The sequence below is a fragment of the Colossoma macropomum genome, unplaced genomic scaffold (genome assembly GCF_904425465.1).
Source record: "Colossoma macropomum unplaced genomic scaffold, Colossoma_macropomum, whole genome shotgun sequence".
In the NCBI taxonomy this organism is placed as follows: domain Eukaryota; kingdom Metazoa; phylum Chordata; class Actinopteri; order Characiformes; family Serrasalmidae; genus Colossoma; species Colossoma macropomum.
The window spans coordinates 33589659-33607329 of NW_023494806.1; the positions used below are offsets into that span (position 1 = coordinate 33589659).

The following is a 17671-nucleotide window of genomic DNA, read 5'->3' on the forward strand; positions in this document are numbered from 1 at the left end:
TTAGCAAAGGGTGTGGCAGAAACACCTGAGCTCCGTGATTAGGAGGGGTGTCCACATACTTTTGGAAAAAGTATGGAAAAAGGGTCAGTGCTAGCTGTGTGGTGTTGATGTTAGCTAACTGGTCAGGTATTATGTTGAAAAATGGGACTTTCTCTAAATCATGGGTGTACAATTGTGTCAATATCTATATGGATGGGTCCAATAAAGTTTTTAGGGTGCCGGGTCGCTGTTGGCTCCTGGTTATGCCACTGAGTAATTTCATATGTGTTATTTCATAGCGTTGGTGTTTTCACTACTATTGTATACGTGTTACATACTAAATATGAAGAAAACCCTTGTGGTGTGCCCAAACCTCTGGCTGGTATTGTAGGTCTGAATTTTTTGTTTTTAATGGGTTGTGCATTGCATTTTTGTTGTATAGCTGTGTTGTATATATTTTCATCTGTATTTCCGAAAGGATTTTTTTCTTCACTGTATTTACGATGTTTATTACAATGTACAATTATACACAGCGTATAATGCATATGTGTTATTACAATGCATTTGTTGTCCGTTGACAGGGTGTCTGAAATAAATAGCTTCTGATTTATATAATACATACACTATAAAAGTTAAGCCTTTGATTTTTACATCAAAGGCACAAAAACCAATCATGCAATACAGGCTAAGAAAATGTACCTTCAGTTGGACAACATGGGCTTTACTGATATCCACAACAGTTCATTAAAGTCACGTTAGGGCGCACGTCCAGCCAGAGTCGCTGGCCTCGGCGGTGAAGCCGTCCCCGTAGCCCTGGCTGGGCTGCAGTCGAGGCGTCCGGCCGCACATTGGGCAGATGCGGTTCCTCTGACGAGATGCTCGCATCCATATGATGAGGTTCCAGCGCAGGCCTGAGGAGATGCGCAAAGCACCGTGCATCTGCTGCCCCCGGTGGAGAACAGCTTCCGCCACACGGTGCTCCACCTCCACACACTCTGTCTCACTCAGAGGCACCTGCAACACACACATACTGTTCAAACAAACATACAAAACTGTTCAAAAGTTTGGAATCATCTATTATTGTTGTAATATATGGGGCTCAATATGGTCGTAACAGTATTGCAATTATATTGCTATAGATTGTGATGTCTTGCAATATATCAATACATCAATACTGACCTGGTTAAAGGCTGACCTGCATTACTTCTTGACCAAAATAATTCAGTCAGACTATTCAGTAATATTTTTGTCAGACTATATGGAAACCTTGACTCATCCAGAAACTCATCTGGAACGGTGATTGGTTAAAGGCTCATTTGCCTGCTTCAGCCTTCTGTGATGTCAATATTGCAAATATTACAATACTGTGATACTGATGAACAAAGAGTATATACACTATGCTGTCCTGTTGATTTTATTATTACAGACACTAAAATGTGTGTTTTTGATGTTTTATGCAATATTTTATTTTGTTTTGAGGAACACTTTGCTGGTAATAATAATAGTCTTTTTACAAGAGATTGAAATAGTCCTGATATTCATTTCATTAGGACTTCATTTAGATATTGATTTTGTTATAATTTATTTCTGGATGCTAACTTTATTATAACATCATTCAAAATATTAATTTTTATTAAAACTTAATTCTGGATATTTATTTAATTAGAATTTAACTGTATCAAATTTTATCAAAACTTAATCAAAATTTAATTTTGGATGTTAATTTTATTAAAAATTCATACGGGATAATAACTTGATTATAATTTATTTCTGGATGCTAACTTTATTATCATTCCATTCTAAATATTAATTTCATTAAAACTTCATTCTGCATATTTATTTAATTATAATTTCATTCTTGATGTTATTTGAATGCTTGGTGTTAATTTTAATGTAATGTCATTCTAAAAAATCATTTTATTAGACCTTCATTCTGGATATTTATTTAATTATAATTACATTCTTGGTGTTCATTTTAATGTAATTTAATTCTAAAAATTAATTTTATCAGACCTTCTTTCTGGATATTTATTTAATTATAATTTTATTCTGGTGAAATTTTATTAGGAATTTATACCAGATAATAACCTTTTTATATTTTAATTCTGGATATTAATTTCATTAGAACTTCATTCTAGGTATTACTTTTATTATAATTTATTTCTGGATGCTAACTTTATTATAATTTCATTCCAAATATTGATTTTATTAAAACTTCATTCTGGATATTTATTTAATTCTAATTTAATTCTTGGTGTTCATTTTAATGTGACGTGATTCTAAATATTACTTTCATTAGAACTTCATTCTGGGAGATAATTTAATTATGGATTTTATTAGAAATTCACACGGGATAATAACTTCATTATGATTTAATTCTGGATATAAATTTTATTAGAACTTGATTCTGGGTATTAATTTTATTAGAACTTCATTCTAATCAGTTAAGCTAACCCCACCCCACCCACACCCAATAAGAGAACATATTTTTGTACTATATATAAAAAAATATTGCAATATTAAATTATATTCCTAAAGTAGTTTAGTAACAAAATATACTGTAATGTATGCAAAATATACATTAAAAAAAAATTTAAAACCTACCTGCTTTCTTTATTTGTATATTGTTTTTCACTTTGGCCCAGTAAGAGAAAAAGTTTGGGCACCCCCTGATATATAGGCTCATATTAGAACTACTTTATACATGTTCCTGCAACTAAATTGGTTTTATATAATTGTAAACATTGATTCCAAACTTTTGAACAAAGCAAAAAGGTTGAGCACTCTGTTGTCCCTGTATGAACTCTGTATATACACGTTTGGGATTGTAAGTCAAGCTGCGTTTGTTGCCAATCTGCCCGCTATGTTTCAGCAAAGCGTTCAGTGTCTTTGTAAAGGTTTATTAAAGTATATGCATTGTGTAATCATGAAATAAACACTGTACTTAAAGGTCATCTGTGCTTATCTGTGTGTTCTGTAGTGTTTGATAAGGAGTCCAAAGTTCTCTCAGGCCTTCAGAGTCAAAGCACTGTCCGTTACTCTAACCTGCCTGATTTAACTCAGCAAGTAATAAGACTTCAAGGACTACTCCATCCACTTTATTAGAAACCCCTCCTTTGCAGCTTCACCATGCTGGTGTACAGAGACTGTAGCCCATCTGTTGATGCAGAGTTTCTGTTGGCCATCCTCTAGTCCTTAATCAATGGTCAGTTCTTGACCACAGAGCTGCTCTTGTCAGGGATATTTTTGGGTGGTGGTCCCCTGTGTCTGATACACTCGTGCCAGCACCGCATACACAGTCATGTGCACCCAAAAATGTCCAGTGGTCACAAACTGACCAGTGATGAATGGGTTAGAGGGGGTCTGGTAAATTGTGTAGTTACAGATGGACTACAGTCTGTTATTGTACACCAATATGGTGGACCTATAAGGTGGGTGTTTCTAATAAAGTGGCCAGAGAGTGGAAGAACAAGGTAGGTGTTTCAAATAAAGTGGCCAGTAAATCGAAGTACAAGGTGCGTGTTTCTAATAAAGTGGCCAGTAAATGGAAGTGCAAGGTGGGAGTTTCTAATAAATTGGCCAGTTATAGGTGTTTCTAATATAACAGCCAGTTATATGTTTTTCTTGTAAAGGGGCCAGTTGTAGTTGTTTCTAATAAAGTGGACAGTTGTAGGTGTTCCTAATTATGTGGCCATTTATAGGTATTTCTAGTAGAGAGGCCAGTTGTAGGTGTTTCTAATAAAGTGGCCAGTTATAAATGTTTTTAATAAAGTGGCTGGTTGTAGGTGTTTCTAATTAAGTGGCCATTTATAGGTATTTCTAAAGTGGCCAGTTGTAGGTGTTTCTAATACAGTGGCCAGTTATAAGTGTTTCTGATAAAGTGGCCAGTTATGGATGTTTCTAATAAAGTGACTGATCGTAGGTGTTTCTCATAAGAGGCCAGTTGTAAGTGTTTCTGATTAAGCGGCCAGTTTCTAATAGAGTGGATTAGCCCCACTCCTGTCCACTCTCTGTACCTCTTTCATGTCTCCGAAGTACAGGTTCCCTTCTGTGAAGTCTTTCCCCAGTGAGACATTCAGTGTGACCTCAGCGTTGTCATAGTGATAGCTGAGGTCCAGGTCTTCGTGCATGGCGTACTTCACCACGAAGGCCTTATGGCTGTCCAGCCACTGACCTCCACAATCCGGGTAGAGCAGCGCGCTCAGCGGCCGCAGGTAGCGCTCCCTCAGTGGGGTGATCAGACCCTCATCAAAGCCTAGCTCATCTAGCAGGATCTGAACAGGCAGAGCAGGTGTGATGGTCAGTCTAGAGTCCAACCGTCTAATGATTATTTCATTATGAGAAATACAAAAGATCAAACGATAGGCATGAATTTCTACCCCGTAGTTGTTCATAGTGTTTGGTCTGCCCTTCGGAGCCTTGGACTGCTCGAAGTGCTCCAGTTCTTCTATGAAATCCCGGCAGAAATCCTTCGTAAATATTGGGAAACGGTACACTCTGGGAGCTGTAAACAACAAACAAATATATAGACAAACAAACCCATGAAGTCTTTGATTGTGTACAATATTGGTCCAAAAGGATCCAGACAGTCCTTCTAATAAGTGAATTCAGGTACCCATTGCTGACAGCTTGTATAATCTTCAAAGAAAAGCATTGCAAATGAGCCTAAGATGACTGTGCCCAATGCCAAGCGTGGGCTAGAGGGCTACAAGCCCCCCCAGCATTGGGCTGCGGACAGTGGAGCCATTCTCTGGAGTGATGGAGCTCCATCCAGTACCTTTGGGATGAGTTGGAGTTCCACAACTAATCATCCAGTCATCATGTTTTTGTGACTGAATGCAATCAAATCCTCACAGCAATGCTACAACATTTGGTATAGTGGTTCATAACCCAGAGGACATGAACCCCTTGGGGGCCCCGACGTGTTCCCAAGCGTTTCTCCCTCGCAAGTTTTTCATTGCAGGTTTGTTACAAGGAATCTTGCTGGAGTATTTGATACATTTGTTGGAAAAAGTGGTGCTTAGAGACAGTTGCTAAGCAGTGATTGGTGGAATGTCATGTCAGTCTTTATTTTGAAATATGGTCAATTACGGTCCTCACGAGGATTTTAGTTTATTCTTAATTCACTCGATTCTTAATTCACCTTGCAGGCCAGATAAGAACTATAATTGTGCAGGTCCTGGAGTTGGCACACCTGACCTGTAATGGCCAGTAAACGTACATACAATACTGAAAAAGGGTAAGGACACTCCTACCTGCCTCTGAGTGAATGAGGTCCATGAGCCCCTCCTGACTGGCACCTTCAGTCTGACAGTATTTGACTATGTTTAAGAACTCCAGGGTCAGGTAAGATTCCTGCAGAGAAGGTAACAGCAGCCTTTACACAAAGCTTATCAGTATCAGTGACCACTCTCCCGAATATATTAAGGTGATGAAGATCATTCCTATAGCCCAACATTCACTTTAAAAACTGGACTTATTCCTCCTGAGTCAAGCTCTGTTTCTATTAGAACTCTAATAATCTATGTGATGGTATCGGTCAACCTGTACAAAATGAAATAGTGAAATTTCCACACCTCCACAAGACTGTACAGCAAAACATTCTAAACCTTCTACTTCATTCACTTCATTTACAGCTAAAAATCTAGAGTTATTACAGTCGTTCAGTATTCTATTTAAATGGGAATTCCACCAGTCAGTGGTGGTGAATGGCCAGACGTCTGAAACCTCTAAAAGCTCCACATGAAATGGTTATGAATTCACTGCCTGATGCCTGAGACACTGTTTTACAATAGTCTTAAAATAAAGGTCTGAAAAAAGTAGGTATATATATATATATATATATATTATATATATATATATATATATATTCATGGTGGAAAGGTACATGCAGGATGTTGGGAGGCAAAATAGCCCCAAAAGAAAACAAGAAAACATACTATGTATTATTATTATTCTACTATTTTATCATCATCAACATTACACATAAAAACTCAGAACACATGTATATGTTCACTGGTGGTTTTGGATAGTAAATAAAATGGTGACCCCTGGTTCCTATCAGCACCACTGTAAAGAAATCTGAGTCTCTACAATCAACCATTTCACACCAAACCACTCTGAATGACTCTGTTTACAGTTTAACCACTGAATTATACAGAAATTGTTAGAAAAATGGTGGGATTTCCGTTTGATAAGCTAACATTTCCTTTCTTTACTGACAGGGTCAGTAAAAGTGTTACCTAAACGATGTGACTCAGGAGACAAAATAAGAGTGGGGGGCTTCCCCTCATGTTACAGCATGAAATCTGACTTTGTACAAGGTCAACATTTATTTCAGGAAATATTGTTCAGCATGTACGATTTCAGTTCTCACTAATAGGAATTTGTGGCTTTTCTCAAGGAAGGAAAAATGACCAGTATGAATTTTATTCAACATATGCTAATTCGTTTTTGATGTTACTGTCACATGTTCAAATATCAAAACTTTTTATTTTCCTGTTTAAGAATTTGCAATTCAGTTTTCAGCAGCATCACATCAATTCTAACATGTATTAGTGTCTAATTTATTTTCCCTGGTTCAAATCGAAGCTAAAAACTGGCCCTAAGGTGCTGTGAGTGGTTTTACCTGTAAGTAGTAAACATGTTCATGAAGAGGTTTGTACGTTTCTTTAATGACCGCTTTCCTTTCAGCTGACCGAACCTCGAGATTCTGACGCCTCTCGACTTCTGCCTGGATCTGTGGGCACAAACGAGGGCCTAACGTCAACTGTCTGGCTTTGGTGGTCTGAGAAATAAGTCTTTCTTCTCCTGAATGGACTCACTTTTTGGAGAACGCTGTCGAACTGGGCGTCAGTGGCACAACCCAAAGACCTGAGGATCTATAATGTGAAGATAATAAACAGAGTTGAGTTAAATCTTCTAAGTTATCTAGAGCTGGAGAACCCGATCATGGAAGCCCGAACTCCAGCACAGCTTGGTGGTTCTCCTGCTGACTCACCTACAAACCTGGGAACTGTTTCCTGAATGCATCTTAGCACAAAGACGAATGAGCGAGCATCACAGTGAACGCTCTCTCTACCAGTTAGGATGAGCTTAACACCAAGAAGCTTTTGGGAAACTGGTCACTGATGAGTTGGTATGTGTGAACTGGGCAACGACCAAACTGTGCTGAACTTCAGGCGTCCGAGAGAGGAGAACATCTGGAGATGTTTGGAAATGTATTCATGTCTCATTTCCCTGCTGAAAAAGATCACAGAAACCAAGTTTATTGGTTCCTGGTGGTGTCTTTTTTTCAGCCGGGTCATTATAAGTGAGGTTTCTTGTTCAAGGTGGATAAAATAATACAAACTCAGTAAACCAGGATTTTAGATTCATGACCTTTACAAACAGCAAGAAACGGCCCCTAAAGTGACATGGTGATCTTTTTAATAAGGTGTGGCCACAAATTAATATATTGAGACCACAAATTAATAAAGAGGCCACGAATACTTATACAGAGGCTGCAAATTAATATATTGATCCCAGAAATTACTATATTGAGGCCACCAATTAATATATTGAGTTGACAATTTATTATATTGAGCCCACAAATTACTATACCGAGGCCACAAATTAATATATTGAGACCCCAACTTAATATTCTGAGGCCACGAATTATCATATTGAGGCCAAAAATTAATTTATTGAGGCCACAAATTAATATACCGAGGCCACAATTTACTTTATTGAGGCCCCAACTTAATATGTTGAGGCCAAAAATTACTATATTGAGGCCACAAATTAATATATTAAGGCCACAAGTTAATTTATTGAGGCCACAAATTAATTTATTAAGGCCCCAACTTCATATTCTGAGGCCAAAAATGAATATAGTGAGGCCACAATTTACTATATTGTGGCCACAAATTCATTTAATGAGGCCACAGATTCATCTTTTGAAGGTAGGAGTTCTGAGAAACTGAACCTGTGACGTAATCCCCGTGTCACCTCAGTGTTTCTATAGGAAAGGTCTGGAAAATGTCATGAAGACATGAACTGAAGCTCCTCGCGAGGAGGAGCTGCAGCTCCGTAACCCGCTCCACAGAAACAATGCGCTTACGCTCCGATAGTCCCTCCTGAACTGCTCCTCGGAGAGGAAGCGCACGTGCAGCCTGGGCTCCTCCAGGAAGATGTTATCGGTGCAGAAGCAGCTGCAGCTGTAGAACCTCTGCATGGTGTCCGGTAGAACGTCCTGCTGGCGCGTGAACACGGAGTAACGCGCAGTATCACGGCTGTTTAGACATAATTATCGCCAGGAAAGGTCAATCATTAGAACTTAAAACGTATTTCTGCCGCAGAGTCGGGACTCCAGACAACTCCAGCCATACTGAGAGCGCTCAGCAGCGGCTGTGTCCCAATCTGCGCTGTTGTGCCCTCGTGGACTCACTCGGAGTCAACAGGCACTGCTCACGTTCAGTTTCAGCGTTGCATCCCAAATTGAAGACTGCGTACTACACTCTTCTTCTCAACGGTAACAGGCACTATATTCTGGGTTACTCTGTACAGCATTCAAGTGAGTGTGGAGCGTGTTGGAATAAAGTGTAGGAGGCAAGTCAGAACCACAAACAGCACCTTGTTTTCCAGGGGTGGAAAATATTTGAGTGATTTTTACAAAAAATAGAAATAAACACATTTAAATCAGAGTAAAACTGAACAGTTATGCGTTTTATCTATTAAACATTTACTTTCACAAACTTATATTTAAAAAAGTGCACTATTTTTTGCACACCATGGGAATTTGGTAGGTGCTCCCTACTAAGGGGACTTCGTGCTCCTCTTGGGTCGGATTGAGACGGACCCCTGCCGCTTTGTTTTGTTCCGACGAGTTTTGTGTCCGGGAGGAAACACGAACGCTCGGGCAGCAGCACTCGGTTCTCTCGGTAACGTTACGGTTCTCACAAACCCACCGTGCGCGGCCGTCCTCGATGACACATGCAGCCTTTTTAAACCGAACTCGTCCATTTTAATATTTTATGAGCCCCAAAATGTAAATAAACCGTCTGTTTTCGCCTGGGTGTTCGTGTATTTCCCGGTCCGTCCGCTGATGCGTTCCGCGTGTTAGAGCGCTCAGGGCGGCGGCGGTTGTAAAGGGTCTGATGGAGTAACGGTTTATTTTCTCCGTCTGTCCGGTCGGTTACGGTCAGACCTCCGCCCTCAGCGCGAAATGCTGAGTGTGGACGCCCTGCAGGTGGCCGAGGAGGAGGTGGTGGTGGAGGAGCCGAGCTCCAGCCGGCTCGGTGATATCTACATGCTGGTGGCGGAGGGCTGCTACCCGCAGGCCATGAACCCCATCCGGAAAAAGAACCTCAAACGATACGCGCAGAAGTTCATCATCGACGGTGAGAGTTCAGGACAATCAGCCACAACATAAAAACCAGCCCATTATATCTACACCCACTGTCCACTTTATCAGCTCCACTGACCACACAGGAGCTCTTTGTAGTTCTACAGGTACAGACTGTAGTCCATCTGTTTCTCTGTGTACTTTGGTACCCTGTTCTTCAGTGGTCAGGACCCCCACAGGACCCCCACAGAGCAGGTATTATTAGTGTGGTGGGTCATTTTCAGCAGTGCAGTAACACTGACGTGGTGGTGGTGTGTTAGTGTGTGTTGCGCTGGTCTGAGTGGATCAGACACAGCAGTGCTGCTGGAGTTTTTAAACACTCACTGTCCACTCACTGTCCACTCTATTAGACACTCCTACCCTGTCAGTCCACCTTGTAGATGTAAAGTCAGAGACGATAGCTCATCTGCTGCTGCACAGTTTGTGTTGGTCATCCTCTAGACCTTCATCAGTGGTCACAGAACGCTGCCCACAGGACTCCATTGGCTGGATGTTATCGGTTTTCAGTCCAGCAGCGACACTGAGGTGTTTAAACACTCCAGCAGCACTGCTGTGTCTGATCCACTCGCACCAGCACGTCAGTGTCACTGCAGTGCTGAGAAGCACCCCAATAATACCTGCTCTCTGGTGGTCCTGTGGGGCCCCAGTGGTTGTATGATACGTTTGTGTAATGATGAGAGGAACTTTTAGTAGAACTACAGACGCTTTAGGGTGGATACTGGTTTTGTTTGTTTGATTAGCTGGAAAATGCAGAAGGAATCCAGAAAGCTAACATTATTGCTCAGAAGCTGTCTGCATCAGTGAGGAGGTTTCCAGTGGTTGTATGACATTTGCGTAATGCATGCTGGGTATTGTAGTTTGAGACATTGATGGGTGAAATGCAAAAAATACAGAAAGGATACAGAACTGTGAATTCTACCTAACTGATGAAGATTAGGGATGCCATACGGGGCTGTAGAATATTACATGATGTTACAAATAACATTACATGTTACTTTAATTTTAACCCTGGTCAAAAAGGCTACTTGCCAATACCGGTTCTTTATCAGCAGCAATTTTCCTGATACCAACAAATAACTCCCTGCTTGTTTGCGTGCCTTTAGATGGCCGGCTGTACTACGTGGGTCCAAAGAAAGAAGAGAAGCGTGAAGTGGTGATCGAAGCAGAGCGAAAGAGGCAGATATTCCTGGAGTGTCATTTCAACGAGATCGGCCATCACCTGGGACAGAAGAAGACGGTCCACAGGATCCAGAGCAAGTACTACTGGCTCGGCATTGTGAAGGATGTGGTGGACTGGGTTGGTACCCTAATTAGATTGATGTGTTTGCCACTGAGGGTTAGTGTAGTGATTTGTACAGAAGGGAGGGCGGTTTGGTAAAAATGTAACATATATTTGATGTGAAGTGGTTAATTGTAGAGGATCTTGCGGACTCTGATTTCTTTATAGTGGTGGTGATAGGAACCAGGGGTCGCCACATCTACAACACAAATGTTTTTTTTTAATAAATTATTTTATAATTTATAAATTATTTACTATCCAAAACCACCAGTGAACCTACACGTCTTCTGAGTTTTATATGTAATGATGATGGTGGTAAAATAGTGATAAATCTGAAATAATATTCTTATAAATAAGTTATATTTGGGGACTATTTTTACCTCACAGTGCAGTGTACCTCTCCATCATGAACGGATTTAGTGTATTCATAATCATTTCGCCTTTTAGAGCTGGATGTCTGGTTCCCATCACCACCACTGTGAACAATATTTACTTGGTAAGTGTCTCTAGATTAGAGCATTTTGCACCAAACCACCCTGAATGACTTTACATTTTAACGATTGAATTGTTGTTTTGAAAAAATGGTGGAATTTCTATTTAATAGGGTCCCAGTGACATATGATAACATATGATAATCTTGTTCACTTTGCTTTGTTCTGGTTTTAGATCAAGCTGTGTGAGACGTGTCAACATGCAGAGCGTAATAAAAACATGGCGCGGACCGTGCGGCCCATTAAGGTGGACGGTCCCTGGGAGATCGTGGCAGTTGAAATAGTAGGTGAGCATGTGGACTTTAGCTTAGCTAGTGTAATAAGCTAGCAGGCTGGAAATTCACCAGGGTGATTTCACAAAGCAGGATTTCTCAGTTTTGCCTGAACAACTTAAGGACAAAGTCCAACCTGTCCAATAGGAAATGTGCTGGGAGTCATTCCTATTAGACAATCCTCAACATGGGGCTATAGTGATCTTGGTAACTGCTTTGTGAAATAACCCCAGGACTGGAACGGAATACTTTTGCCTTTGTTTGAAAACAGGTCCTTTTCCAAGCACAAGTCATGGCGGGAATACGCACGTCGTCATTATAGCGGACTATTTCAGTAAGTGGGTGGAGGCTTTTCCCGTCCAAAAGAAAGATTCCCTCTGTGTTGCAAGATGCATTTCATCATCCATTTACAGGTAATAAAAATACTTCGCCTCTTTTTTCTCATAATCCATTTCATGCTATCAGTAAATCATGTTTATCCAGACGTTTATGTTTTCCAGGTACGGTTCAGCAAAGACTGTATTTTGCTCTCAAAGTGCCGACTTCTGTGAAGAGGTAAAGCGCTTTCCTAGTGACTAAATCTTTTGAATCTTTGTTTGTTTAAGCAGTAGTTTGGCTAAAAAAGGAACAAATTCACAGTTTTACCCCAAATATAGTTGAGCCAAGACATGTTTGATGTGTGAAGTTCACTTCTTTAATTCCACAATGGAGCTTCAAGGCTAATTTAGCGAAGCTATTGAGCAACTATTAGCATTGTGCTAACTGCACGTCTCAGTCATCACACTCTTACCTCAAACCGTATTGGGTTTTTTAAAATAATCCCTAATACGCTTGCTTATGTGGTTTATGACACTGTACAGTTGTCTGCAAAAGTTTTGGCACCCCTGGTTTAATAATTGTGTGGCGGAAACCATTTTGTTGGCTTCACAGGAAGTGAGCCAGGGTTAATAATTAAATACTTGGCATATCGTTTCCAGGATCACTACCTTCACTGTTAGAGCGCTGGTTTTTCTGATTGCTGTCGAAGATTGAAGTTTTCTTGGTGGCCAGGATGGAAAAAAGGGAGGTGAAGCTGTGGCTGAACTAAAATGTTGTTTATTAAAGTAAAGGTGAACAAGGCACAGAGTGGAGAAAGCAGAGGTTCAGTCGCGCACATGCAGCCTGTATAATCTCCATAGAAAGCACTGACCAGTAGAACGGGATGCTCTGAAGTAGCCGCACATGAGCTAAGATCACCAGGCCCAATGCCAAGCGTAGGCTAGAGGGGTGTAAAGCCAGCATTGGTCTGTGGAACCTTGGAACTCTCTGGAGTAATGAAGGTCCATCCAATATGTTTATGAGTTTGTGATCCAGAATTAGTCATTGAGCATCAGTACCTGACCTCATTAATGCTCTAGGGTATGAATGCAGTCAAGTCCTCACAGCAATGTTCCAACATCTAATGTGAAGAGTAATTGTAAGAGAGCTAATTGCTGCTCACAAGCTTCCATTACTTCTTAGCAACATTAGCCTCGCTACACTATAGAAGCCACTTTCAAACACTAGACATGTCTTGGCTGAATGGCTGCATTTGAGTAATGGGAACTTTTCCTTTAATGTAATTCTTCTGTGTTTTAGGTGACCAAGCACCTGAGTGAGAGATGGAATATAGGACTGAAAGTGACCGCAGCAGACCAGCCGCAGTGCAACGCCCTGTATGACCGCAGTAACAGTCTGCTGAAAGACTCCATAAAGCAGGTGGTGGCGGAAAAGCAGGCGGAATGGGATGATTTTCTCGATCCGGTTTTATCCCTGTTTCCGGACGTCTGTTAATCCCACAACTAAGTTTACACCATTCTGCCTGATGTTCAACAGAAAAGCCAGCATGCCTGGTGAGGTAGGTCACTATGAAGATTGTTATATCTATATGAGTGAATAAAATGAGCTTTTTCTGAATGCATTTATTACTGAATAAGTTCATTAAGAGTTCAAATGAACATTAAAGTCATGTGATTTTTAAACAGAATGAACACATTTTCCAATTTTCATGACTGACGTCCAGTGAGATCTGAGAGAACAGTGGCTGAATATTTCAACCAATGCGTGTATACGTCATATATGTCATATCATATATACAGTCAATGAATATATAGATCATATATATTGTGAAGGTGAATCACTTTAAAAGCCATTTAAAAGCTGTATTTGTACCTAAACAATCCTAAAGAATTTAGTGAACTGTAAATAATCAAATCACTGTGAGGTCAAACCACTGTGGAATGTATATTTGGGTTGCTGGCATAGTGTTCAAATAAGCTGTTTTGTTGAAATTTATATATGTTTTTATGTGTTTATGTATTTCATACTTATACATTTTTTGTAGTGTGATATTAGAATATTATCATTCCAGTCTAAACTGAGCTGCTCTTGAATCTAGTGACTAATAATTGAATTATTATTTGAGATTGACTGACCGTTAAGCCTACAAATTATGCCCCACAATTAGAGTTTTTCTTGTAGTGAGATGAAGAATGACTTCTGTGCATTATTCACCTGTTATGATGTGTCTTTCTGTTCTATCATATGTAGCTGGATCTGCTGAACTATGAGCAGGAACCAGGCAGTTTTTCCCTCAATGACGAGACTGAGGGCACCTTCCTCTCTGCCATGCAGGAGCACCAAGACAAACTCAGACAAACAGTAAGTTAGACAATGTATGGAAGCCCATTTCCGCTACTGGAGAAAAATATATAGCCATTATATATAGCCATTTCTTAAATCGTAGTAATGAGAAAGTTTTCCATAATTATGACTTAGTGTCTCATAATTATGACTGACACAATGAATGAAGCAATGCATAATAATAATAATAATAATAATAAGTATTATTATTATTATTTTATTATTATTATTATTATTATTATTAGAATCGAAATGAGATCTCAAATACAATAAATTAATTCTAATAACTATCAAAACTCAAATCAGTTCCCATTCCCTGAATGCACTCAGTCCTTACCGCCCATCTACAGCATAATGTCTCTGTCCCTGTCCTAGAGTTGCTGGGTATCAGAAGGCTGAAGGTGCGTTGTTGCGATGAAGTGATGATGCAGAGGTGATAACATGGCTCAGTGATGGTAGTAGGGCAGTCCAGCTCAAATGCAGCTCAAGAATAATAATCAAAAACAGCCTGCACAGAAATGTTCACTCAAATGTCCAGTTCAGTCACTCATTCAGCATTTATATAATCCTAAAAAGACCCATCGAAGGAGGAGATTTTCAACCTGAACCTCTGTTGTATGTTATATTGTCTCTACAGCTACAGCAGCAAAGCGGCTCAATATATAACTAGTTTTTACAGCTCTAAAATAAATAAATACATACATGCACATGGTCATAGTACGCTTCACCTAAAAATACCCCGAGTGATTTTTTATTTTAGACATTGTCGCTAAAAATGTCTGTATCAACATCTATATCAAGTTATGATAGTAAACTTAATGCCAAACTCAAACTTAATGCCGCAGCTTTTTTATTAAGGTTACAAAATGGCTGATACACTATATAATTCACTATTTCTGTAACAGGAAACGATTACGAATGCAGCACATTTGTTTAAAGGGACATTAGAACAACGTTCTCATGCTATTACATGTTATGAATGACTGTGACATGGGTTACACATTCATGGTGGAGGGATACATGCAGGGCGTTGTAAGGGAAAATAGTCTATATCTACCATCAACGTGACGTATAAAACCTCAGAGGACTCGTGTAGGTTCACTGGTGGTAAATAAATTATATAAGATATATTTGTGTTGTAGTCATGGTGACCCCTGATTCCTATCACCACCACTGTAAAGAAATCTGAGTCTCTACAATCAACCATTTCACACCAAACCACTCTAAATGACTCTGTTTACATGTTAACAATTGACCTATGTCAAAAGTTATACTTACTCACTTTGGATTGATGTATCTGCCTCCTTTCAGGTGTTTTCCAACATGAACGCTGCTTATAAGGAGGAGAAGAATGCTAAACGAAGGGGCAGGAACGTGTCATCCATAACCCTCACCGTCACCGAACCTTTGTGCGCTTCAGATGAGCCTCCGTCACCAAAGAAGCTGAAAGAGGGCCTGTTCCTCACCTTCCCTGTGGAGACGGTGCTCAGCGCAGTCCAGGCCACGCCGGACGACAGGAAAAACGGGCTGGAATACACACTGCCGGGCTCGGACGTACATTGAGCGGTTTACCTGTTGAGCGGGACACCAACGGTTTCTCAATGGGAACATAGGTTACGCACCATTGCCTGATGGAAAAGAGGACAATACTGTAGACAGTGTGCACTCTTGAGGTAATTGGTGGACGATATAGAGTTAAAGCGAGTTATCCGGTTGAGGAGAGGAAAAGGACGTAGGTGCCCCCGGACCTGCGTAAATGATCTGATGAAGGGAGTTGATGGTGTAGCGTAAGTCTGACGATGAGTCCGAGTCAATCTTTGAGTCCGATAAAGGTCAACATGACTGTAAAGTGCTGGCGTTTGTCAATACAGTCATCTTAGCATATCATTTCTGGAAATTAAGCACATTTAAAGGGGCATTATGGGCTAAAACTAGCATTTGATACATCATTATACATGTTGTGTTGTGTAGTATTCAGTCTGCCTCCTTCAGCCTCATCCGTTGACAGAATTCTCAATTTTGTGCCCTTTTTTGTCTTTTCGTCCATCAGTGTTTTCTCACGATGATAGCTAGCATGCATTATGCTAATACATGTTTTTCAGTAAAGACATTCTGACTGCTAGCATAGCCACCAATGTTGAGGCTAACAGATACAGATGGGATCAGCTGAACTTCTTTCTGCGTTAGCCAGCTAGCAGGAAGGAAAACACATTTCAAGCATCCGCCCTCAAAGCGGTTGTAGTTGTACAAGTTTCTCCCACCTTCACAATACATCACCAGAAAGGTTTTTAGGCTTTAAACCAGAAAATCTCTCTCTCTGACCACTGTGGCACCACTGAAGGAGGCAAGCAGGCATGTTTACAACCGATAAAGCAACGGTTACATTTTTCATTTCAGCCAAAGTGCCCCTTTAAGACCTATTACAGTGACTGAAGCGGAAATGCCAGCCTTGGCATTTGAACACAGTCACTCTAGCGCTTGTCTGATCTTGCCAACTGTTCAGGGTTAAGAACTTAAAGCAGGTTATTATTTATGAGTAACGGTTCATTGATTCAGTTCATAATAACACTGATTTACTATACCAGAGACAAAGCTTTGTTCATTTCACTGAGCTCTGCATTAGTTCTGTTTTTCTCCTCAGCATATCTTGCCTCATACGAGTTGACTGGAAAGAGACTAAATTGTGGCTTTAAATGGGAACTACACTCATCTTTCAAATTTCTGCATGATTAAGGGGTTAAATGTCCAAAAGGTCGTTCAGGGTGGCCTGATGTAAAATGCTTTGTTTTTGGGAAACTTGCAGAGTCAGAGTTGTTCACAGTGGTGGTGATAGAAACCAGAGGATGTTCTAAGGCGAAATAGTTCCCAAAGAAAACATATTTTTTTCAGATTTTCCACTATTTTACCATCAACATCACAAATAAACACTCAGAAGACAGGGTCACTGGTGGTTTTGGAGGGTAAATAAAATGGCTGTATTTGTGTTGTAGACAGAAGGACCTCTGGTTCCCATCACCACCACTGTAAAGAAAGTCTATGTTGGTCAGTTTTTCTACAAATTAAATATATTACCTCAAAACCACTCTGAACGACCCTGTTTACATCTCAAGGACTGAATTATTCAGAAATGTTTAAAAAAATCGATAGAATTCCCCTTTAAGGCTAATAAATGCTAACACCTCACCTGCTAAACTGCTTCAGAATAACTTTGTTTTTTAGGTTTTGTGTCTTTAAATGTTTTATACCAATGTTAAATACACATTTTCACCCACGGTTAAAAGCTCCTTTGTGTATTGTTTGTTAATGGACACGGTTTTTTCACAACATCAACGGACGGTTAGCAACTGCTAATGATGAAACGCCAAGCTGTGCTGTGGAAATCAGCGCAGCCAAAGCACACAGGACGGACTGTTGCCTCAAAAACGGCCTGCCTTGCGTAAGAAAATGCATATTAGTCAAACGTCAGCTTGATAAAGCTGCTTATTCACACACTGCCCTGTCAATAATTTACAGTCTTCATGGATTCATAAACGTGACTCATTAAAACCCTGTAGGAAACGGCGGTTGCATCTCACTGTGGTAATTTCATGTAAGTATATGGGGA

The 17671-nt window shown here is 40.1% G+C and overlaps 2 protein-coding genes across 2 annotated transcripts; one reads left to right on the forward strand and one right to left on the reverse strand.

Moving 5' to 3' along the window:
• Positions 1-472: 472 nt before the first annotated feature.
• ogfod2 (2-oxoglutarate and iron-dependent oxygenase domain containing 2) lies at positions 473-8376 on the reverse strand. Its single transcript, XM_036598363.1, has 7 exons — positions 8081-8376; positions 6804-6860; positions 6608-6718; positions 5235-5334; positions 4359-4483; positions 3996-4253; positions 473-993 (listed from the first exon to the last, which is right to left on the reverse strand). Exons 1-7 carry the CDS (start codon positions 8192-8194, stop codon positions 730-732), a joined length of 1029 nt encoding a protein of 342 aa, XP_036454256.1. The 5' UTR covers positions 8195-8376; the 3' UTR covers positions 473-729.
• Positions 8377-8870: 494 nt separating this feature from the next.
• zgc:113436 (uncharacterized protein LOC503528 homolog) lies at positions 8871-16928 on the forward strand. Its single transcript, XM_036598364.1, is given in 9 exon segments — positions 8871-9359; positions 10468-10661; positions 11310-11421; positions 11678-11819; positions 11907-11961; positions 13024-13200; positions 13202-13282; positions 13975-14085; positions 15379-16928. Coding segments are annotated over 9 exon segments (1299 nt in total). The 5' UTR covers positions 8871-9184; the 3' UTR covers positions 15631-16928.
• The last annotated feature ends 743 nt before the right edge of the window (positions 16929-17671 follow it).